The sequence below is a fragment of the Theropithecus gelada genome, chromosome 17 (genome assembly GCF_003255815.1).
Source record: "Theropithecus gelada isolate Dixy chromosome 17, Tgel_1.0, whole genome shotgun sequence".
NCBI lineage: Eukaryota > Metazoa > Chordata > Mammalia > Primates > Cercopithecidae > Theropithecus > Theropithecus gelada.
In genome coordinates this window covers 37,355,013-37,380,564 of record NC_037685.1, presented here as the reverse complement: position 1 = coordinate 37,380,564, position 25,552 = coordinate 37,355,013, and the positions used below count along the sequence as shown (strand labels likewise).

Below are 25,552 nucleotides of genomic sequence, written 5' to 3'. Positions count from 1 at the left end.
GCGACAGAGTGAGACTCTGTCTCAAAAAAAAAAAAAAAAAGTAGTAAGATGCACATAACATAAAATGTTACCATTTTTAAAGGTACAGACCAATAGCATTAAGTACACTTGTCACAGTGGTGCAGCCATCACCACCATCCTCTCCAGAACATTTTCATCTGGCAAAGCTAACTGTGTGCCCATTACAACTAACTGTGTACTCCCATTTTCCTCTCTCCCCTGCCTCTCATAAGCACCATTCTTCTCCCCATCGCACATATATCTCACAGTGCTTAGTTTCATGAATTCAGCATTGTTAATTTTTTTAAAAACCTCAAATTTCAAATACTGATTCATTACCTAAAATAGAGCACAACGTACCTATTCGCTCTCATTTTTAACAAATGTTTATCAACATTTTAATGCCTCTGTAGAATGATGAACTGTAACTGAGGTGGACCTATGGTTTTCTTTGATCATTAACTACACTTTCATGAACACCTTTGGATGGGCATTTCATTTTATAAGAGCACCTCCTAGCAGCAAACCTGCTGGAACAAAACTGTGCACATTCTTAAGATTTTTGACCAGTTGCCAAATGGCCCACCAGAAGGGTTGTTGCTTTAACGTTTACTGGTGTTTCTAATGTTCAGACAGTTTGTTCTGGATTTGGGGGCTGGGGAGGGAGGCTAACTGCACACACAATGGCCTACAGTTCCAGCTACGTGTTTCTACTACGCTTCCTTTTCTTGCAGTCATAAGAGACCTTCCCACATGAGCTCTGCCTGACATACAGTATAAGAAATCCACAAAGGTCAAGCACAGTCATGAGCTAGGAATCAGATTTCCAAAAGGGTCTTTGTTTTATTAAGAAAGTTGAAGGTACGATCTTACCGTTTGCAAAATACATTTTCCATCTTATTCATATTACTAACTTTTTCAAAACCAACCCATGAAGGTAAATACAATTAAAAAGAGCATTGTTTCATAATATTTTAACGTATCAGCAAAACAGTGTATTTTATGACACAGCAACCACTTTTACATTTACAAGAAAATTGCCAGATTAACAACACTGTCTGCAGTTCTTTTGTCTTGGCTATTCACTGAGCTTATCTGAAGGTGGCCAAAGGGGCCCTAAAAAGAGACCTCCCTCCCTACTCTTGTTTTACCCAAAATCTCATTTCTCAAATGAAGCTACGTTCTCTGGTTATGGAAGTTCATTGTTTCATAAATTGCTCCTACAAGTAAAAAATTCTTCCTTTGTTTTCCAATGCAAAACAACCTGTAAAAAAAAGGAAGATGCCATAAAAGGATCTTGTAGTAAATGTGTCTTTTTCTTTGCCCCAGCTACAGCCAAGCCAGTGGTTCTTCTCCATGAAGTGGTTCCTGAATATCCCATCGTTACTTTCCCATTCCCCCACTGCCATCGGTTATACTAACATATGTTTTCATTTATAGCATCATGGACATTCCCTAGACAGTCAGTCTGTTGAAAAGAAATTAATCCCAGCAGTGAGCTCAGATCCTGAATTCTCAGCAGTTTCTTGTGAATTCATGGCAAGGCTATTTCTGCTGAGGCTGAATCTGAATGTGTAAACAGCTGGCCGGGCTACACTGCCATGTATTTGGCTTAAATCACATTCTGCACCTACAGCAACACAGGCAGAAGGATCCACTTCTCATCAGGAGATTCTTCACAAATACAACAGACACAATTTTTGTGCTCATCATCACTGGGATAGAATACCCACTTTTTATTGAGCACCTACTAGATGCCCAGAACTGTCTGATCATTTTACATGTGTTATCTAGTCATTGTGCAGGCACCATTATTAACACACAAGGAGACAGATACTATTCTCATCCACACTTTACAGATGATGTAACTGGCACTCACTAAAGTTAAGAAATTTGTTCAGAATCCCATAGCTTTTAAGAGAGGAGCTAAGAATTAAACTGTCATCTCTCTCCAACCTCAACCTCAAAATGCAAAAATGACACGAACACCAATAATAGCAGGTATTAGTGCATCATTATGAAATGAGTATTTGGGAACAAGTGAGGGGAACACTTAGTGCTTTTCAGGGACACCCACACACTACCAACTGACCACTCAGATCATCACTTTGCCTGGAAACTCAGAGGTCCCCATAATGACGGGCAAATGAGTTGGGGTGGTCTCAGAACCCTGAAATGATCACATGAATCAGAAGCACAGAGTGGTATTTTCAAAGCTGCATATACCTATGTGATGGGCCTCGCTTTGTGTTGTGAAGAGCCAAAACTGCTCATCAATTTGTTCCAAATCCCACATGGAAAGCATGCATGCAAACTGTCACATACACACACACAAACAAGACAGTGGATTCTGACCTCAAACCCAGAAATTCAGCCTCCACCCAGTGCTCTCTTCATTACAGCAAACCTAAAACTAACCACATGGCCCAGTTTCCATGAAATATTTGCTATGAACTGATGCAGTAACTGCAAAATAAAAGGCCAAGAGCAGAGCACATCTGGGCTGGAAACCGAGCTCAACAATGCCTTAGTGGTGTGACCTTGGATGAACGCAGCAAAGCCTGCGGCAGTCTACACTGCGGCAGTCTACACTTCCTACTTCGTAAGCGATGTGTTGTTATAAACATATCATCTCCCTTAATCCCCACAACCACCCTTTGAAGTGGAGACCATCGTCCTCATTTCACGAATGGTGAAACCCAGGCCATAGTTTAAAAGTGGCAGAGGCAGGCGGGGTCCAAATCCAGTTTTTGTCTCACATCAAAGTCTTTGATCTGAGTCTCAGTTTCTTCACTGATAAACCAGACTGGGATATCTGACTCATGCGGTTGCTATGGACATCTCCCGCGAGAGCATCAGGAAAATCCTCTGCAACAGCACTCAGTCAACAGCAGCTACTGAGACTTTTATTACCAATCACTGGCGTCACCTTCTGCAGCCCCAGCAGTGGGTTAAGAGAAATAAAAGGCCAAACTCAGGACTACTTGCCAACAAGCATTTAACAGCATTCCTTAATGCTTCAGATTATTTTCGTCTCCCTCAACACCCTTTTGAAAGATCAGAAACTTAACATTTTTCCTTGGTGGACAAACTTGGCTTGAACATTGCTTTTGTTGCAGACTAAATCAACATACAGCTATTAAAGCACCACACTCCCTACTTTGAGTATGGGTGCCACCAGGGTTCTCTCCAACCTTTGGAATTCTATGCACTTATAGCTAAGTAGCTAGTTTTGTTTTGATAAAAGCTACTTTAAAATCTCAGGGGCCTATGCTTGCCAAAATCAAGTTGAAAAATGGTGGTGTCAAACAATTTGGAAGTATTCTTCTAAAAGTAACACCCTGAGAATCTGATGCAGACATATTTTCCTCTAAAGCATACAGGATCACCAGGGCTCACCGGGTCACTGACTTGAATGTTAGAGCAGGATAATAGATAACTTTCCTTAAACAACAACACTGGACACTTTCTTCGACATTGACTTACATCCAATTTCAGGTCCTGGGAAAGCACAGGCAACTAAGTGAGTGGGTGTTAAAGACAAAGGTCTTCAATAAGTATTTAAAGAATACAATAGAGAGATGCCTGGCATTTTCGGAGAGCACATTCTACAGCAGCCTGTGAAGGAGGCAATCTCAGCATTCGGTAGCGTCCATGAGGGTCAGGCTGGACCATCTGCCCCCAGGGCACTCCTGTCCATTCGCTGGGCCATTATTGGCTTCTCTTTGAAGTACAAGTCAAAGTAAGGTGAAAAAGTCATCTTCACTATGTGTTGGGGTGGGTTTTAATTTTAATAAATTAAAATATGCAGGTAATGAACGCTCTATTGAACCTACCCAAGAACATGGATGTGAACCTGATAAGAGCCACGCCGAAGTCTTAAAGTTATTGAGTCATATCACATGCACTGATTTTCTTTCAGTCTTATGAGATTCACACTGAAGAGTCAGGAAGCCTGAACAGTCAAAATGCAAACAGGCATTTTGAAAAATTCATCTGATAATAAAGTCATTATAACTCTAATCTCCTAATATGCTAATACATATTATTAACATTGTTATTAAATACGTATACAGGTGGGCACGGTAGCTCACGCCTGTAATCCCAGCACTTTGGGAGGCCGAGGGGGGCAGATCACTTGAAGTCAGGAGTTCAAGACCAGGTTGGTCAACATAGTGAAATCCTGTCTCTACTAAAAATACAAAAATTAGCCGGACATGGTGCCGGGAGCCTGCAATCCCAGCTATTCAGGAGGCTGAGGCAGGAGAATTGCTTGGACCCAGGAGGCGGAGACTGCATTGAGCTGAGATTGTGCCACTGCACAACCTGGGCAACAGACTGAATGAGATATGATCTCAAAATACATACATACATACAAACATATATATATAATTAGTTATATTACTATCACAATCTAATATCTTTTTATGGTTTATCATGGACTTTATCAAATTGTGTGATGCCAACTGGTGATACTGGAGGGCTTTGGTACTTGTTTGTTCTCCTTCTTCCCTAGTGGGGAAGTTTTTTTTTTTTTTTTTTTTTGAGAAGGAGTCTCTCTCTGTCACCCAGGCTGGAGTGCAATGGCGTGATCTCAGCTCGCTGCAATCTCCGCCTCCCAGGTTCAAGCCACTCTCCTGCCTCAGCCTCCCAAGTAGCTGGGATTACAGGCACCCGCCACCACACCCAGCTAATTTTTGTATTTTTAGTGGAGACGGGGTTTCACCATGTTGGCCCAGCTGGTCTCAAAGTCCTGATCTCAAGTGATCCACCTGCCTCAGCCTCCCAAAGTGCTGGGATTACAGGTGTAAGACACCATGCCTGGCCCCCAGTGGGGACTTTCTATTAAGCGAATAAAGTCATCTATATCTCTCGCATAAAACCATCTTGAGAGTGCACAAGGCCTAGAATCCTAGACAAGTAGGCAGAAGATGTGAATTGTGGCCCCACCTTAGCCACCGTCTAACTGAATGACTTTGGACAAAGCACTTGAGTCTCACTCCTCTCTTTGAGAGATGGGCATCCAGGTCTTCCAGTTCTAACAGCTGTTCATTTAACTTCATGGTTCGAGAATAAAATTTAACATTCTTTATGATTCAAACATACACACATTTATGTGCCTTATTCATACATTAGAAATAGTCATTTTTCTAAGAATAAACACATTTATGTATTCACAAGTTCATAAACATCTATGAAGTCCCTGCTATGTGTCAAGCACTGTGCTCGAGTATAGGACAGATCAAAGACCAGGGGCTACACCAATCCCTCTCCTTACGGCTAAGTGGGGAAGACAGGTACTGAACCAGTAATTTACAAACCAAATCATGCAGTGGTTTAGAATTACACACGTGTATTAAACTATAAAAAGAGGCAGATGAGTGACCAACACAGAATTCAGGCTGGGATTACTTCTTAAGGGATGGGGGTTAAAGCATTCAGAGAGTGGCCCATACTGGTAGTGTTATATTTTTTTCTCTTTCTTTCTTTTTTTTTTTTTGAGACAGAGTCTTGCTCTGTCACCTAGGCTAGAGCGCAGTGGTGCGATCTCAGCTCACTGCAACCTCTTCCTCCCAGGTTCAAGCGATTCTCCTGTCTCAGCCTCCCGGGTAACCATGCCTGGTTAATTTTTGTATTTTTAGTAGAGATGGGGTTTCACCATGTTGGCCAGGCTGGTCTAAAAGTCCTGACCTCAAGTGATCTACCCGCCTTGGCCTCCCAAAGTGCTGAAATTACAGGCGTGAGCCACTGCGCCTGGTCCTCATATTTTTATTTGTTAAATTATACTTACACTTTTTATAGCCTCTTTTGTAAATATGCCATATTTCACAATTTGAAGTTTTGACAGATTACATAAGAAACAAATCATGTATAAACCCAAAAGACTGGCATTATTGTACCTTTCTTTAGAAACTAAACCATTCAAAACATGTATGGCTTCAGATTTTAACATAATTATTTTGTGACTTGAGATGGCAATTTATTTATTTATTATTATTTTTTTTTGAGACAGAGTCTCGCTCTGTTCCCCAGGCTGGAGTGCAGTGGTGCAATCTCCGCTCACTGCAAGCTCCTCCTCCCGGGTTCATGCCATTCTCCTGCCTCAGCCTCCCAAGTAGCTGGGACTACAGGTGCCCGCCACCACGCTCGGCTAATTTTTTGTATTTTTAATAGAGACGGAGTTTCACCATGTTAGCCAGAATGGTCTCGATCTCCTGACCTCGTGATCCACCCGCCTTGGCCTCCCAAAGTGCTGGGATTACAGGCATGAGCCACCACGCCCAGCCGAGATGGCATTTTAAAGAATGGCAGACTCAGTTTTGCAGGTTTTTAAATCCCATATTTGTTTTCAAAGTGTCTATGTTTCTCCAATTAGGTCACTGGGCCACCCCAATGTTTGGTGTTTAGAAATCATTGGGGCCGGGCGCGGTGGCTCAAGCCTGTAATCCCAGCACTTTGGGAGGCCGAGACGGGCGGATCACGAGGTCAGGGGATCGAGACCATCCTGGCTAACACGGTGAAACCCCGTCTCTACTAAAAATACAAAAAAACTTAGCCGGGCGTGGCGGCGGGCGCCTGTAGTCCCAGCTACTCGGGAGGCTGAGGCAGGAGAATGGCGTGAACCCAGGAGGCGGAGCTTGCAGTGAGCTGAGATCCGGCCACTGCACTCCAGCCTGGGTGACAGAGCGAGACTCCGTCTCAAAAAAAAAAAAAAAAAAAAAGAAATCATTGGTGCATCTCATTAATCTCATTAGTAAATTTAAAGCAATGTATTTTCTCATACATATAAAATCATCTATTTTCTCTTTTATTAAATGCATATCCATATCCAAGGCTTAAAAGATTGAAAACTTAAAAGTTAGGTTTTCAAAAAAGGTCAACAATCTAAACCCTGATGAATTTTGAAGATTTCCAAAAGAAATTTGGGGAAGGAGCTGTCAAACATCACATATGGGCCGGGCGCAGTGGCTCAAGCCTGAAATCCCAGCACTTTGGGAGGCCGAGACAGGCAGACCACGAGGTCAGGAGATCGAGACCATCCTGGCTAACACAGTGAAACCCCGTCTCTACTAAAAAACACAAAAGCTAGCCGGGCAAGGTAGCGGGCACCTGTAGTCCCAGCTACTCAGGAGGCTGAGGCAGGAGAATGGCGTAAACCCGGGAGGCGGAGACTGCAGTGAGCCGAAATCCGGCCACTGCACTCCAGCCTGGGCGACAGAGCGAGACTCCGTCTCAAAAACAAAACAAAACAAAACAAAACAAAAATCACATATGTAACTGACGGGAGAGAGGTGGGTAACCAGACTGTTCATTTGCCCCTGGAATTTCATGTTTTCAATACCACCACTGGGAACCATCACTAAGAAATGGTATGGCCTCAGGTTTCCATCTGTCTTTTTTCTTCTATAATGCTCAAAGACAGGTGGAAACACAAGTCCTGTGTGATCTTTCTTTGGGAGACGTACATCTGGTTACCTTCCTGCCTCCCCCTGAGACACAGGCCTGAGTGACATCAATCATTCCAATAGCCAATTTCTGTGTCATCAATGGGCCATTACCTGGGTGGAGAACACGGTGGGGAAACACAAGACTTCTGCCAAAATGTCTCCGTTGCCACAAGGAAAAAGTAGAACAGTAAGCAGACCAGAAGTTCTTTTTAATGATGTATTACTCAAGCAAAAATCAGACGTCCTCCCTCAATAATGGGCTCTAAGACTCTTGCAAAAAAGTATCTATCTTACAAGAATTTAAGGTCTTACCATGTCACATAAAAGAAGTATCACATCATTAAAAATGTTACGTTCCCAAAAAAGTTCACCAAGGACATTAACAGGGAGCGATTATACTTGCAATATTTCCAAAGGCAAAGTTGTAAAATAATTCAATTAAAGCATCACCTAGTCTGTGGCCGTCTACACAAATGATTCCTGAAAATTCCTATTCGTCTGGTTAAAAATCATATTAAAACTATGACACAAAAAAAAAAAGTTGAAATACAGTCGATTCTCATTATTTGCTGTAGTTGCACTCTACACGGTCACCACTGAACTTGGGAACACTGAACTGTTGCATCTAGGAGAAATACAAGGTTAGATCTGAGATCTTCTGTCGTATTCTCATCAACTGAACGATATAAACTTGTTTAATGTGTGTTTCTGTTAAAAGACACTTTATTTAATATACACTGTTGACTTGTTAATGTTGAATTCATGGCCAGTAGCACCAGCACTTATGCCTAAATGAAGCTCCCCTAACACCCGTTTTCTCTGTGAAGCACATTCTCAGCCTTCTTGCTCTCAGGAACCCTAGGCATTGCTTCTAGCACTACACTGCAGGGCCATTTTAAACAGTGAAATCACCAACAAAAAGCATGAAAACACAAGAAAACATGGCACTAACTAGATCATCAAAAAGGCACCTGTTTGCAGCGCAAGAGCTGAGACAAGAAGGCAGACCCTTGTTTGAGTTCAGCTGAGAATGTGCACACTGGGCAATTCAAATTTTTCTGTAATCCTGACCAGGAAAGTACCACAAGCTAGATTTGGGGATTATAAATCCTGACCAAGAAAGTACCACAAGCTTGATTTGGGGATTACAAATAAATTTTAGGGAGTAGGTGAATTCACAAATATGGAATCCAGGAAGAATGTGTTATCCAGTGTAGCTCAACACGTGGTAAGGACCCAGCATATCCTAGATGTAACATTAATATCTAAAAGTATTTCTGAAGCTTTTCATGATTTCTTAAAACATGAGACATTTTGTTTCCTGACACCATCCCATCCTATAAAAGGATACTCTATTATGTCTATGGCCACAGGAAAATACCTTGGGGAAGCCTTCTACCCGGGGTGAGACAGCTCACACGGCTGCTAGGGAGGTATCTCCTCACCCTGCCCTCTACCCTCAGTGTCCCTGAGTCCACATTAAATCTCACTCCACCCAAATACAGTAGAAAGAGTTCAAAAATCACAGAATATTTCAAACAGAGAGAACTGGTTCACTATTTTTCTAGGTACTGTAACAATCTATCCTTCACCCATGCTAGATACTAGACAGAGGTGTCATTGGCCCGTTTCTACCATTAGAGTTGCTGTTTGCTAGGCTGGATGGGGGTGCACCCGTTGGCCTGTTTGGGAAGATAGGTCCGAGGGCCCCGCCTCTGACACTGAGAGAGGCTGCAAAGGTCGCTGTTCATAAAACTCGTTTCCTTCATGAACCCTTGGCAGAGAAGCATTTCTGGTCTTAGTGTCAGGTATCTGCGACTCTTCTGAGAACCGGTTTATTCTCATCATACGACTGCTGATCAAGTGTCCAGCATTCAATGCACAGCTCTTCACAAGCATCGCTGGAAGCTCATGACCACATTCGTGGCTTGGTGGCATTCACTTTGTGAAGAGGCCTCCTTCTGGATGCTGCGGACATCTTGCCCCTGTTCTCTGTTTTCCCGGACTTTCTTATCGGCTCCCAGTCCACATCATCTACACTCTGGTTCCTCGTGAACTGCCTGGAATCCACTGAAGGTGGGAGCTGGGGTCAACCATCCAACCTTTGCTCACCTTCCTAACTTTCTCTAGGAAAGTTTCCTCCCCTGCCCTGGATCCCAGCAGAGCCCCGAGCTCACCGTCTATTGTACCTTTCTCCGTCTTCCCTCCTCCCACATTAATTCAAATAGCTCTCTCTGTTTCACACCACCTGTCCTCCTAGTGCACTCCACTCCACCTGCAGGGCTGTGGGGATGGATAGCCCAGCCAGTCACACCAGGGAGTCCGTGTTAGTGACCTGGCCTGGTCATTTAGAGCTTAGTGTGACTTTCTTAAAGGGCAGTTAAAGAACTCTATGTGGGGGCCCAGGTGGGCCCAGCCAGGGGTGTGGAAGGCTGCACACCACCAACAGAGTACACACCCTGGGCGTGACATTATTGGCAGATGGCACGCATCGTCTTCTAGATATGCAAAGGAACAGCTACTTTTTTTTTTGAGACAGAGTCTCACTGTCGCCCAGTCTGGAGTGCAGTGGTGCGATCTCAGCTCACTGCAACCTCCGCCACCTGGGTTCAAGCGATTCTTATGCCTCAGCCTCCCGAATAGCTGGGATTACAGGCATGCGGATTACAGGCATGCACCATCAAACCCAGTTAATTTTTGTATTTTTAGTAGAGACATGGTTTCACCATGTTGGCCAGGCTGGGTCTTGAATCCCTGACCTCAGGTGATCCATCCACCTTGGCCTCCCAAAGTGCTGAGATTACAGCCGTGAGCCACTGCGCCCGGCCAAGGAACAGCTACCTTCTTAAACACAGGAGTTCCATCAGTTCTGTGTAGAAACATGTATGCAGGAAGTGCACAGACAAAATCCATGGGCTCAAGGACAGCTGGATTTTTAAAGCTAATTAACAATGTTCCATTTCAGGGCTCTGGGTAGAAAGCTCTGACAAAGCCACTATTCACTAACGTGCTGTGTGCTTAGTGATGTCATTCTGTCTGTTTGTAGTGTAAGTACCTGGTTAAATTAAACTTTTCTAAATGTCTCCATTACAGCATTGTTTCAGTATCCAGGACTAAGAACTTTGAGCTTTTTAAATTATCCCCAGAGGAGAAGGAGGGAGCATAGTATGTAAACACACACACACACACCACTCACACACAAACACACATGCACACAAGCAAGCACACACACACAACTTATTTTGAGAATATAACAATGAAAACTGACAACCATGTTTCCTAGAAAAAAAACTATAGACTCTTACTTTTTTTCTTTTTTAAGTTACAAGAATCAGAAGACTAAGCTTATTTTGCTGATCTACAGGTGAGAATTAAGAATTTATCCCGGGCCGGGCGCGGTGGCTCAAGCCTGTAATCCCAGCACTTTGGGAGGCCGAGACGGGCGGATCACAAGGTCAGGAGATCGAGACCATCCTGGCGAACACGGCGAAACCCCGTCTCTACTAAAAATACAAAAAATTAGCCGGGCGGGGTGGCGGCGCCTGTAGTCCCAGCTACTCGGGAGGCTGAGGCAGGAGAATGGCGTGAACCTGGAAGGCGGAGCTTGCAGTGAGCTGAGATCCGGCCACTGCACTCCAGCCTGGGCGACAGAGCGAGACTCCGTCTCAAAAAAAAAAAAAAGAATTTATCCCGGCCGGGCGCCGTGGTTCACGCCTGTAATCCCAACACTTTGGGAGGCAGAGGCAGGTGGATTGCCTGAGCTCATGAGTTCAAGACCAGCCTGGGCAACATGGTGAAACCCCGTCTCTACTAAAATACAAAAAGTTGCCTGGGCGTGGCGGCATGGCAGGGTGTGTCTGTAGTCCCAGCTACTCGGGACGCTGAGGCAAGAGAATTGCTTGAACTCGGGAGCGGAGGTTGCAGTGAACCAAGATCGCAGCACTGCGCTCCAGCCTGGGTGACAGAGAGAGACTCCATCTCCAAATAAAAAAAAGAATTTATCTCAAAAATCCTAAGAAGAATGGGATACATTTCTGCATTTTCAGTGCCGCTTGAAATTGTTACTGCAACCATGTAATAATACCTTTGTAACACAAAACAAGTTCTTCTTCTAAAGAAAAGTTCTATTAACCCAAAAAGATTCCTCTTGTATTCATAATGAAACACACATCTGTTATTCTATCTAGCTCAGGCTTGATCATCCACTTCCTTTAGGAAGGAAAACTGGGGGAGGCTTTTTAAAAATTAAGCTTTGTGTTTACACAAGTAGAAAATGCCTTCTGTGTCACTCTAATTGTCTATTTCAATTAAAGTACTCACTTCATACTACTTAGTTGCTGCAGTATATGATTTTGTCACATAAAACACTGAATATGGGAGCTGAAAATCTATTTTCTCATTAAAATTAACTGTTCTCACATAAACATCTCACAAAATGCTCATCAATAAGTTGGTAAGACAAACATGAATTGAAGTAGATCTCTGACTTTACTTGCCTTTCTAAATGGCTTTACAATTAACGATCCATTCTTTGAATAAAAAAGTTACACAAAAATTACTGTAGATTTCTCAGAACACAGTAATATGGTAAAGGAGGTATTCCTTTTCAAATCTAAACCCTTTCAGGAATTAAACTTCAGCAATTCCAATTAACATTTAAAAACTAATGAATCTAATTAAGAGACCCCTTGGGAAAGGGAGACGGTTTTTAACTTCTGTACTAGCAATAAACCAAATCCCTCTCTTTGGTCTAATTTACGGCTGGAATAGAAATGAATCTTCCCCTAGTGGCAAATAACCCACAGCGGAAAAGCTGTATTGCTTCCCTTTAAGAGGCACCAAATTTAGTAGATCAAACCAAGCCTCCTGGAGACCTATTTAGGGGGTGGGCCCCTCTGTATGCGGCTTCACGTATCTGAGAGCACATCTCAATCTACTTCTCAGCAGAAAAATCACTTACTGGGCACTGAAATGTGTTAATGTCACCTTTTAATTTAACTCTGGCCATTGCGAATCATTTTCTTCGAATGAAACAGTGAAACAGGACTTTAAGTCCTGACTCAAAAAAGATGAAGAAGCTCTTCAGTGACTGTGACCGCTAAGCTTCTACTTCCAGCCCAGTTTGTGGAAGAAATAGAGCCTGTAAGACGAGTGAAAATTCTGTCCTCTCCAAACTTCTCAATGATACACAAATGGTGCTTGGGTTTCACGGGGCATCTCAGTGCCCAACTCGTCCAGGAGGAGCCGGTGGCTTTGAGGAAGGAGGATGAGGACAGCGTCTGGGAAGAGAGGAGAGCAAATGCTACTCCCTTGAAAGGGTACTTTTTGTTGTTTTTTAAAAAACAGTAACAATAAAGGGATACAGCAAAGTTTTGGAGGTGATGGATGTGTTTATTACCTTGACTGGGTGATGGTAACACCAGCCTATACTTATATTCAAACTCACCAAATTGTATACATCAGTTATGTACAGTTTTTTATATACCAGATATACCTCAATAAAGATAGGATGTGGGTTAGAAAGGATGTTTGCTGGGAAAACCAAAATGGCAATCAGCTAGGAATGGAGTGGACTGTATTTTCATCATTTATTGTACCCAATTCTGTTCAACTCTCTAGTGCTGACATGAATACATTCTCATTGAAAAGGCCTCTCTGAAATTTTAATGAAGTTCAAATGGCCCCAGAGGAATCTGCTCACTGATATTCCCTTTCAAGAGATTGCTTAGGAAAAAAAAATCTAGAAATAAGATGCTCAGGGGAGAGAATTTGCTTCTTTTGTAATTATTTTGTAATAGCACTATGAGTTTCGTGTATTTTACAGAATTTGGCTTAAAGTTACACTGAAATTCCACCTGTATGGCAGGGAGTAAAAATTTAATACTCCTCTTGAAAAAGTCAACAGTGAATTGAACTTTAGGTCCAGTTTTTGTTACAAAATAACTGATAGTCAATACTGCAATCCTTCACCCTGCTGGAAAAAAGGGTGATTAATTATCTGAAAGGGCAATACAAGTTACACAGATTTTTTTTTTTTTTTTTTTTGAGATGGAATCTCTGTCTGCTGCCCAAGCTGGAGCGCAGTGGCACGATGTCAACTCACTGCAACCGCTGCCTCCCGGGTTCACGCAGTTCTCTGCCTCAGCCTCCCAAGTAGCTGAGATTACAGGCATGCACCACCACGCCCAGCTAATTTTTTTTTTTTTGTATTTTTAGTAGAGATGGGGTTTCACCATCTTGGCCAAGTTGGTCTTGAACTCCTAACCTTGTGATCCACCCACCTCAGCCTCCCAAAGTGCTGGGATTCCAGGTGTCAGCCACCGCGCCCGGCCATACAGATTCTTCTTAATCAACAGGACACAGAAGAAAAAGAAGTCTCTCTTCATAACTGACTTTCTATCCTACAGAGCTACATGCATTGAGGCTGGCACACATTCCACAATGCACCGTGCTTTGGTATATCTGAGATAGTCAAAGGAAATGTTAAAATGAATGAACAAATTAACAATTCAAAACCAAAGCCCAAATCTTAGTTTCGGAATCAACATCTGACCAATATTATTAATTTTTTATGGAGTTGAGGCACCTTATTGTTAATTTGATTTTACAGTATCACACTAAGTAACACTGAACAGAAAATCACTACTTACTGATTATAAGCCTGGGGAAAATGAACCACACAGTTCTTCCCGGAAACAGTAAAACCTTTTGACATAAAATACAGCACGTCTGGAGAATGAACAGTAGGTCTTGGGGCAGAAACAGCGAAAAGTGAGCAGTGAAAGTACCTTTTCCACTTTCTCTGAGCTAAATGCCTACAACCTAAGTTCTTCCCATAGAAAATGCACTCTGAAGACAGATGTTGAAGCTCTGACTTATTAGTGAAAGACAATGTAGATACACATATTAAAATCTTACTTTCTTCCAAAATACATTTATACAACTAAAGATAAAATTAGCCTTTCAAAAGCTTTCATGTATTACAAAATATTCTTGAATCATTTTTTATTATGCTTTTCTATAGCCTTACATCTTTCAAAATTTTATATTAAGGTAAGTCCAGATTTTTTTTTTTTTTTTTTGAGATAGGGTCTTGCTCTGTTGCCCAGGCCAGAATGGAGTGACACAATCTCAGCTCACTGCAGCATCAACCTCCTTGGCTCAAGCAATCCTCCCATCTCAGTCTTCTAAGTAGCTGGCGCACAGCACCACGTGTGGCTAACTTTTAAATGTTCTTTGTAGAGACGGAGGTCTCACTGTGTTGCCCAGGCTGGTGTGGAACTCTTGGCCATATGAGATCTTCCCACTTTGGCCTCCCAAAGCGCTGGGATTACAGGCGTAAGCCACTGCACCTGGCCTCAAATTTTTAAAAATCCTCTTTAGGATGAAAAACAATCCCCTCTGAAATAAGTTTCCTATTTAGCTAATGAATGTTTAGTGCTATTCGAGACAAAAGCATGGAGAAAAACAGTTTCCATAAGGTAGTAAACACTAACCGTCCCTATGGCCTCGAGGGAGGCGGAGCACACTAAGAACATTCATAGCAGTATGTTTCTTTAATAGATCTGAAACAACGCTTTCAGGGTGGCCCATCCAAAAATAGGCTGTGTTTAATACAAAACAACTGCAAGCAGAGCCTGTCAATGCAAGACGCATTGCTACATCTGTCACATAAAATAGAGAAATAAACAAGCTGTACAGGAGAAGACCTGTCCATGGACCTCTGAGGCTCAAACGATCCTCCTACCCCAGCCTCCACGAGTAGCTGGAACTACAGGCACACACCACTGTGCCTGGTTAATTTTTTAAGTTTTTAAATTTTTGTTTTTGTTGTTGTTGTTTTTTAGATAGAGTCTCACTCTGTCGCCCAGGCTGGAGTGTAGTGGCACAATCTTGGCTCACCGAAACCTCCACCTCCTGGGTTCAAATGATTCTCCTGCCTCAGCCTCCCGAGTAGCTGGGATTACAGGCATGCGCCACCACACTCAGCTAATTTTTGTATTTTTAGTAGAGATAGGGTTTCACCATGTTGGCCAGGCTGGCCTTGAACCCCTGATGACCTCAGGTGATCCACCTGCCTCAGCCTCTCAAAGTGCTAGGGTTACAGGAATGAGCCACCGCACCTGGCCAGTTTTTAAAGTTTTTTGTAGAGACAAAGCCTCGCTATATTGCCCAGGCTGGTCTTCAGCTCCTAGTCTCATGAGATCCTCCTGCCTAGGCCTCCCAAAGTGCTGGGATTACAGGCATGAGCCACCATGGCTGGCCCCATTTTTCTAAAAAGAGAAACTTGCATTCTAGTCCAGATGTGCAGGACACGTCCCTGCAGAGAGGTGGTCTCTTCCATGTGCGCTTTGTGGAGTCCATCCCCTCATGTGCAACATGCGGTATGTAAGGGCCTTGCCCATCAAAATACCCCACACTCCCCTGGAGGTGCTTCTCAAAAGCTTCTGGACCCCCGGCACATGCCGTCCACCTCCCCGGAAGCTCTCAGGCTCATCCTGCCAGCAGCACCCCAAGGACCCTGGAACTATGCCCGCCCACAGCCTTCTTTAAAACTCCACTTAGACTTCACCTCTGGCAGAAACCACCTCATTCCTGACTCTTCCCAGGGCCAGTTTTTGCATCCCTTGGCACTTAAGAATTTCACTCACCCCATACGACAGTCCCTTATGTTTGCCCACTGTCCACACTCTGTTCTTCGACTGCTGTGTGCACGTGCTGGGTTAGAATCTTCGCTAGGGCAGGGATTCTGCCTTCTGCCTTCCTTCCCCTGAGTCACCCACCAGAGTTCTGCTGTGGATCTCAAACAGCAGCTTCAGATTTTGTAACTTGCAGGAAGTCAAAGGCAAAGCTCAATGCCTGATTTTAAAGGAATGCCGGGTTTCCGGGTTCTACTAAAGCCTCTTGGTTCTGTCGTTCCCCGAAAGCCCTTCCCTGAGGCCTTGCCATGCTAAGATGTTCACGATGAAAACACACTAGAACACGACATAAAACCAACCCACTCCCTCGGGTGCTATTTGTCAGTATGGTGATCTTGTGTTGAAATCACTGAAATTCTCATGCTCTCCCGACCGGTGAGATGACGTCCGCAGGCGGACCACCTCTCCAGACTCCAGTCTTCCTGGTCAGAGAATTTCTTTTCCTTTTCATCTCAGCTCCGATGTTTTCTTTTTCTACCCAAAGCCCCAGACCATCCACTAACAAAGGAGCTGGTACAGTTTCTCATAATGCTGTGAACTTGTCATAGAATGCAACCGTCCTTCTCTCTTTGCCTGCCTCCCAATGCCCTGCACCTCCCTTCTTCTCTCAGAACAGCTGCCAGCAGGGAACAAAGTCAGGTTTCAATAAACTGGGAGCATCGCCGCATCCTCCTTTCCTGCCTAGGAAGGCCACTGCAGCCGTCACCATCACCACGCAGGCAAGACTCCCACCAAGGCCAAAGCAGCTTGAGTTTCGAGGCCAGCACGCGCTGACTCTTCCAAGGCCTCAGATCTAATTATTCGTTCGTCATCGCATGTTCCTTTTCAAAAAGCAAGCCCTGAAAAACGTGCATCTACCCTTAAATCAGTGGTGCTAATAATTCATGCTTTAAGCAGCACAAGGCCCCAGCCACTGGCCACAGGCTTCCCTGGCCAAGGGTGACCCCGTGCAAGGGTGGAAGAGATGATCGAGGCCCCTCCAGTCCACAGGGCTAAAAGAAAAGGGAGCTAAAGCCGCCTCCCCTCCTGCCTCCTTCCCTCCTTGTGGAAGGATCACCACAGACGTCACTGCTCACTTCACTCTCGCTCTCTGGGGAAGACAGGAGGCCGTCTTCCTGATGAAATTACTCGTCCAGGTGTCTTTGGGCCCCTCTTCCTTCACCTGCTAGGAGGCAAACAGTAGCCCTTTCTCTCTCTAGCACAGTCCGGACCAGCAGCCCCGTCGGCAAGCCCAGGTAGGACTCCCCGCTTGGAGCCAGAGAGTCACCTGCTCCCCAGAAGTCTCACCTGAGCACCCCTTCCCCCCTTATCTCCTCCGGGAGCAGCCCTTCACTAACCAATGCCACTCACCACTCAGTGGCCTAGCCAGAAACCTGAGGGGCTACCTCTCCCCACTGCCCCCTGGCCACTTGGTGCCTGCCACCCTGCCTGGGGCCTGCTGGAGTCTGTAACAGCCCTGCCTAACCCGGACCTCAGCCCCACTCTTTCTGGAGATTGGTTCTTCAGCTCCAGCCATGTCTCTCTCCCCCTCCGCCCCTCACACCACTTAAAATGATTCCACAGTATAGAAATCATATGAAACAGCTAAAAATGCTGGATAAAATATAAACAACATTTTTGTCAACGCACTGCTGATCAAGCAAAAAAGTAAGGAAACTCGGGCCCAAAGAGCCCCAATTGCAAGCAAGCAATAAAGGGGCAGTGGAGCCAGTGTTTGCCCTGAGGGCCGTGGCTGAACCCGGATGTGGGCTCAGTTTTTATGATGGGATAGGGGAGAGAAAACACAACCAGGGCCGGTCCAGGGCAGAGAGCCTAATCCGAGACACCTGCGTAAACCGGCATTTGTTCCCTTGGGGCTGCTTTCTCCCTACGGTAAGTATCTTAAGTGTTCAATGGACTGAATGCTGGTGTTATTTTCCCACAGCTGCCGTAAATCTTCAAAAATATGCTGAAAATAGTCGGTAGATATATTAACCCATAAGGAAGTCCAATTTCCTGTGAGTATAAACAGGTAAGACCCCATCCATACCACTAATCAGTCTTTCCCAGGCAGGAAGTTGGGTTTTTCTCTAAAACAACAAAGGTAATGCATGCTAAGTAGGTTAGTTACTTTGCTACCTCCAGTACAGATGGCCCTTGAACAATGTGGGGGTCGGGGCACAGACCCCCTCCAGTCAAAAATCCGAGTAGAACGTTTGACTCCCCCAAAACTTAACTACTCATAGCCTACTGTTGACCTTATCAGTAACACAGACAGTTGATGATATGGTTTGGCTGTGTCCCCACCCAAATCTCATCTTGTAGTTCCCATAATTCCCACATGTCCTGGGAGGGACCTGGTGGAAGGTAACTGAATCATGGGGCCAGGTCTTTCCTATGCTGTTCTCATGATAGTGAATAAGTCTCAGGAGATCGGACAGTTTTATAACGGGGAGTTTCCCTGCACACTCTCTTTTTGCCTGCCGCCATGTAAGACATGCCTTTCTCTTCCTTTGCCTTCTGCCATGATTGCGAGGCCTCCCCACCCATGTGGAACTGTGAGTCCAATAAACCTCTTTTTTTAATAAATTACCCAGTCTCAGGTATTCCTTTATTAGCAGCGTGAGAACGGACTAATAGTCAATTAACACATAATTTGTATGTGTATTATTACTGTGTTCTTACAAAAAAGCTACAGACAAGAAAATGTTATTAAGAAAATCTATTTACTAAGTGGAAGTGGATCATCATAAGGGTTCATCCCCATCAGCGTCACCTCGAGTGGGCTGAGGAGGAAGAGGAGGTGTTGGTCTTGCTGTCTCAGGGGTAGCAGAGACATCTGCATGAAAAGCTGTTTCATAGATATCCTTTCTCCTTGATGATTTTCTTGATGGCATCTGGGAACTCATCTACTGCCTCCTGGTCGGGAGAAGCTGCTTCTCCTGTCATCTTAACATTTTTTAGGTCAAACCTTTTTCTACAATTATCAAACCATCCCTTTGCTGGCATTACATTCTCCAGCTTTAGATCCTTCACCTTCCTTTTGCCTTAAGTTGTCACTTTCCCCAAATCATGTTAGAGTCTATAGGTATGACTTTCTTAGAGCAAGCCTGCACTCACATAAAAGCTGCATTTTCAATACAAGATAAAATAGCATTTCGCAAAAAGCACAAGGTTTTCACACCTGCTGATGTAGCCATAGCAACCACTTCACTAATTTTTCTTTCTTTAAAAAAAAAAAAAAGGTCCTTATGCTAGATTCATTTATCTTGAAATGGTGGGCGACCACAGCTGCAGTCCTCAATCTAGCTACGTAGCAAGCAATTCAACTTCTTCCTGTAATGACATGACTTTTCTCTGCTTCTTGAAAGCATTTCCAGAATCAATGGTGCCACTTCATACAGGTCCCACGGTGTCATTCAAGGTTTACAGTATTGCACTAAATGTGATGAAAAATACGCAAGAACCACAAGTGATCACTTTTTACTGAGATAAGCAATTTACTGGAGATGAACTGCTCATGGCGGAGATGATCCCCATTTGAAGCAGATAGTAACACTTGAGTTCACCTCAACAGCAGCAGGAAATGGCTATGAGACGGGGACAGTAGTACAGTATTACTACAGTTAATTTCATGCAGTCATGATTTAATGCTGCATCTTTACATTTGTTTACATTTCTCTCAACTGCAATCTGCCACATACAGTCCATCAGTGTTTGTGTAAGTTTTAATAAATTTTAACTTTTTTTTTTTGAGACAGTGTTTCGATCTTGTTGCCCAGGCTGGAGTGCAATGGCGTGACCTCAGCTCACCACCACAACTTCCGCATCCCAGGTTTAAGCGACTTCTCCTGCCTCAGCCTCCCAAGTAGCTGGGATTACAGGTACCTGCCACCACGCCCAGCAAATCTTGTATTTTTAGTAGAGATGGATTTTCGCCATGTTGGTCAGGCTGGTCTTGAACTCCTGACTTCAAGTGATCCACCTGCCTCAGCCTCCCGAAATGCTGGGATTACAGGTGTGAGCCACCCGCCTAAATTTTAACTTTTTCTTTTTTTCCCCGAGACAGAGTCTCGCTCTGTTGCCCAGGCAGGAGTGCAGTGGCGCAATCTTGGCTCACGGCACCCTCCACCTCCTGGGTTTAAGCAATTCTTCTGCCTCAGTCTCCGGAGTAGCTGGGATTACAGGTGCGTGCCACCACACTTGGCTAATTTATTTTTGTATTTTTAGTAGAGATAGGTTTTACCATGTTGGCCAGGCTGGTCTCAAACTCCTGACCTCATGATCCGCCTGCCTTGGCTTCCCAAAGTACTGGCATTACAGGCGTGAGCCACCACACCTGGCAAATTTTAACTTTTTATAATAGATCTGTGTTCATTTTATGGTAGTAAATGATAAAATAGACTATCAACATGTATTTTATATATTCATGACATACCTCACTTTAATTTTTTTATTTCTTGGCTATGAGGTTGTCTGTTTTTTCAAACTGTCACATACCTCCAAAAAATTTTCCAATATATTTATAAAACTCTGCATATCATTGGACTTGAGAAGTTCAAACCTGTGTTGTTCAATGGCCAACTGCATTATTTTAGAAATGCACATAGGAGATGTTGGCAACAGCTGTGCATTTTCTGCCACAGCTAAGGAAGGCTCTCAGCAGGTATCATATTACTAGGTTTATGGCCCTATATGGTTTTAATTAAATCGTGTTTGGAAGCATAGTTCTTTTTCTTAAGCTTTCATACAGGTGCTGCTTAGATGGAAAGCTCCATATCTTCACAAAATCACTTTTTCCTGGCTGCAAATAAAGATTTTTGAAGAAAAAAAATGCCATGTGATGAGGGTTATTTATGGTAAAGCAAAGGTTCATCCCTCTTTGTTCTAGAAATGGGCCTAGAAAAGAAGCCAGTCACAAAAAGGTCACATATTGGATGATTCCAATTATACGAGTTTTGAAAGGCCGAGGTGGGCGGATCACCTGAGGTCGGGAGTTCGAGACCAGCCTGACAAACAAGGAAAAACCCCATCTCTACTAAAAATACAAAAATTAGCTGGGCGTAGTGGTGCATGCCTGTAATCCCAGCTACTCGGGAGGCTGAGGCAGGGGAATCGCTTGAACCCAGGAGGCGGAGGTTGCCGTGAGCCGAGATCGCACCATTGCACTCCACCCTGGGTGACAAGAGCGAAACTCCATCTCAGGAAAAAAAGAGAGGTGAACTGTATGGTTTATGAATTATATGGAATAAAGCAGTGTATAAAATGAGCCTAGATGATTGGCAGGGGCTGGGGGACGGGGAAATGGGGGTTGTTTACTGTGTCTAGAGTTTCAGTTTTGCAAAAGGAAAGCGCTCTGGAGCTCTGATGCATAGCAATGTGAATATACTTATTAACACTAGTGAAATGTATACTTAAAAATGATTAAGATGGTAAGTTTTATGACATCCCACCGACTCTAGGCTATCGCCAAATGTTCTATTCCTCCCTGGAGTGTCCCACACCCAGGCGTCACTCCGCTGTGGAGAGAGGCAGTTTCCCCCGTCTCTGGTACCTGTTTAGCTCCTTTTACCACCTCCCCAGGAGATTTCTTTATATTTGAAACATCAGGCATAATGGAATTCTATGCATGACATCAGACATAAATCACTTTAGAATTTCTTCTCAGTGCCTTCAAGTCACTTGTGGCTTTTTTGAAACTTTTGATCTGTGTTAGAATATTACCCTCGATTCCCTAGGGCCCACAGCCTTGGACATTGCAAGGAAACTTCTGTGACTCCAACGTGGCTCTGGGGGTATCGCCTGGGAAGGATCACACTAAGTTCTCTGTAAAACTGATGGAGGTGTTCAGGGGTGTGAAAATGCCACGCAACTATGCCACAGCCACCAAAGAAGCCAGACAGTGGGGTACACACACACGGACTCAGACATCAAAATCTCCCCGCACTGTCACTGACACCAAGGTCAGGACAGACCCAACCTACCTACTTTTTATTACTCAATGAGGGATATGGGAGGAAATCTAGTTAGCTATGTTTATCCTCTATAAAGATATTATATAAAATATAAATTTATTTTGTATTTTGATTGATATAAAAATACAATCTATAAAACTTATTTTGATTGATATCATTGGAATTAAAAGTTGTTACTAACCCCTGGCTTAAAAGGCATTATTACAAAATCCAATGTTCTTAAGAGAATATTAAAGAAAAGTGGAGAAGTTGGGAGTGTTTCAGAGTCTTTTGGTCCTATGTGGAAAGATGGGCTTCGTGGCACCTGTCAGCTCAATTGGCTTTCTCAGAATGCAGGCTGTTGGTCATATTTAGACAGACAGCCAAAGAAATACTACAGAATCTCTGAGCTTCCTCTTCAGCTGCTTGTCCATACATTCATTTCTTTCTCTGTTTCCTGCTTGTCAATACTTCTAACTTAAGAGCAAGTAAACATATTTCAGGTTTAATTTTATGGAACAAACACTCTGCTTGTGAATTTTCCACATTATTTCCATAACAACTAACACACTATCACTCAATCAGGTTTCACTACACAAAGTCTTGCGAAGTAGAGGTGGAAATTTTTTTCCAGGTGTTTAGACACGTATTTAATGAAGCTGAAGCAATATGTTCTTTGAGCATTTTAAAATATTTGAGATTAATTTCAGCAGATGATTTATTTATCAGTAAACTGGCTTAGATAAGAAAAAGTCAGAATATTATTAATGAACCTAATGCTCTCTAATGTTTGAGACCAGCCAACAGGCCACTTACTTACACCCTACTTGCCTTAAGGAATATGAAAGAAGTCCAGCTTTCTTAGTCTAACTGGTAGTTTCCAACAACTGAACCTCCCATCCATCTAAGAACAAGGAACGAGAATGAAGGCGAGGTGAGAGGAAGCCATGGGGTAACATCCAGACAGTCTGAGGATGCCAGCAAGCCCGGGCCAGAGTCCTTGAAGAAACCGCTGACCTGCACAGCGGGTAAAACTGCAGGCCTCAGCCCGAATGTGGATGCTCAGTCCTGATGAAATAAAATGGAAGCTTAGAAGCGTAATGACTTGGTGGCAAATGTCAACTTTTTCCTTATTGAGGAAGAAATCCTCAGGGTTGGAGGCAGACACATTCATACACATCAAGAAAAGATGTGGGATGGTAATTTCCTCTTTTTTCCATTTCTGACTTGTAAAGGAAACACATGAAGCGAGTCCTTGCGGAATGGACCCGACAGCCTGAACCTTTGCGAGATGAGCAGGGCACTCTTTCAGGGGGAAAATCCAAGCCTTCTCCACTGGCAGAAGCCACCACATCAGTTAGCATGGGTCATAAAAAGTCAGAATCCCGTGTCATTCCTTGGACCACAATTTTGAAGTTTGAAAGGAAGTGAAAATGCTTCCTAGGAACTCAAACCTTCTGAATCGAATCGAGCAGTATGTGATTTCCAGAGCTTTTCAGTTTCCCTCGAGAATTCAAACTTCTTCACATGCATAGAACCTTCGAGGACTTGTAATAACATTTAAACACAATTTCCTCTTCATGGTACCCGTGCGCGAGCTTCAGCTGGGGAACCCTCCCGGACCCACCCTGGGGCTTGTCTATCTAATGAGTGTATTTGGAGGAAGGAGCTGGGACTTCTTGGCTCAGTGCTTTCCCTTCTCCTGTAACTTCTACCTGCTCATCAAGAGCACGCCTTCTGGAGAGTTCTCACGGTGGGGGAGCCTGTGGCTGCCCAGTCTGCACACCAGGACTGACTGTCTAACCCAGGTCATAGTTACCAGCCCGGCTGGCAGGCATTAAAGTCCAGCATTCATCAGTAACAGGAAGGTAGACACTGTGACTAGCCATGGATATCATGCCTCTTTCTTAATTAGTTCTAAACTCAAGAGAGGAAGAAGGTGTTATTTATTAACACCACTCCCTCAACATTAGACAACACCTTTGTTTTAACGAAGAATTCTATATAAATGGAAAAAGTGAGATGGTCTGGATGAGATGCTCTGCCAAGCCGTCAACCATCCATGCCTTGGAAAAACCTACCCACTGAGCTGGATGGTTACACCCAGGCAAGTGCTCGCTTATGTCCTCCCTCACAGCCACAAAGCCTGCAGGCCTGGGGCCCAGAAGAACACACCAGCCAGCAGACAGAGGCCCTTGAACTTCTGAGCCTCCTAAATGACAAGATACCATGAAAGGCCTTCACGGGGTCCTCACTTGATCTGTCAATAGGGAACCCATTAGAGACTGATTTCTGGCAAAAATCAGACAATAGTATTGAAATCACCATTCACTCTCAATATGAAGTTTCAAAGTGTAGTTTTCTCAGAACAGATGTCTAGGCATACCTTGGAGATGACTACAAGTTCGGTTCCAGACCACCGCAATAAAACAATCATTGCAATAAAATTAGTCACACAAATTTTTTGGTTTCCCAATGCATATAAAGATTATGTTTACAGTGTACTTAGTCTAGTAAGTGTGCAATAGCATGTCTTTAAAAACAATGTGCATACCTTAAAAATACTTTATTGCTAAAAAATGCTGACACAGAGACATGAAATAAGCACATGCTGTTGGAAAATGCAGCCAATAGACCTGCGAAATGCAGGGTTGCCACCAACCTGCAACTTGTGAAAAACGTAGTATCTGCAAAGGCAAATAAAGCAAAGAGCAGTAAGATGAGGCATGCCTGGAATCTGTAAGGAGATGATCTTTGTATACATTATTAATTAGGCACATTGGTGCCCATTTATGAAATCTACCCTCCCAGCATGAAAATCTGAAAACTACTTCGACAGAAATCTTTTCCTACAAATTCCAGCAGTTCTCCTTCAAAATAAAAGTAAATAAAATCTGAAGTGACTGTATACCAAACTGTAGTTTAGATGGTGGTAAAGTGAGACTAAGTGAAGGAAAAATAACAGGCCCCTAAAGATTCATTAGTTAAGCAAAAAAAAAAAAAAAAAAAAAGCCAGGCGCAGTGGCTCACGCCTGTAATCCCAGCACTTTGGGAGGCTGAGGTGGGCAGATCGCCTGAGGTCAGGAGTTCAAGATCAGCCTGGCTAACATGGCGAAACCCCATCTTTACTAAAAATACAAAAAAATTAGCTGGGCGTGGTGGTGAGTACCTGTAATCCCAGCTACTTGGGAGGCTGAGGCAGGAAAATCACTTAAAGCCGGAAGGCAGAGGTTGCAGTGAGCCGAGATTGTACCACTGTACTTCCGCCTGGGCCACAAGGGTAAAACTCCATCTCCAAAAAACAAAATAAAATATAATAAAATAAAATAAAAATAAAGCAAAAGGGCAAATTTTAAAGAGGATATTTTATTCTCTATGAGGAAAAAAAGTACTCCAGTCCCTTTATAAATCTGAACTCCAAAACAGAAATGAGGCCAGGCGCGGTGGCTCACGCCTGTAATCCCAGCACTTT

The 25,552-nt window shown here is 43.6% G+C and overlaps 1 protein-coding gene across 2 annotated transcripts in view; it reads right to left on the bottom strand.

Annotated features, from left to right (window-relative positions):
• Positions 1-25,552, bottom strand: part of FARP1 (FERM, ARH/RhoGEF and pleckstrin domain protein 1) — a 304,677-nt gene that overhangs the window by 192,338 nt on the left and 86,787 nt on the right. The window contains exon 3 of one of the 2 annotated variants that reach the window (XM_025364103.1): positions 11,921-12,727. The exons of the other annotated variant lie outside the window; for it this stretch is intronic. Coding sequence (XP_025219888.1) covers positions 12,509-12,727 — 219 coding nt within the window. The 3' untranslated portion in view covers positions 11,921-12,508. Of the gene's footprint in view, positions 1-11,920; positions 12,728-25,552 lie in introns of those variants that run through there. 2 annotated transcript variants of the gene reach the window in all.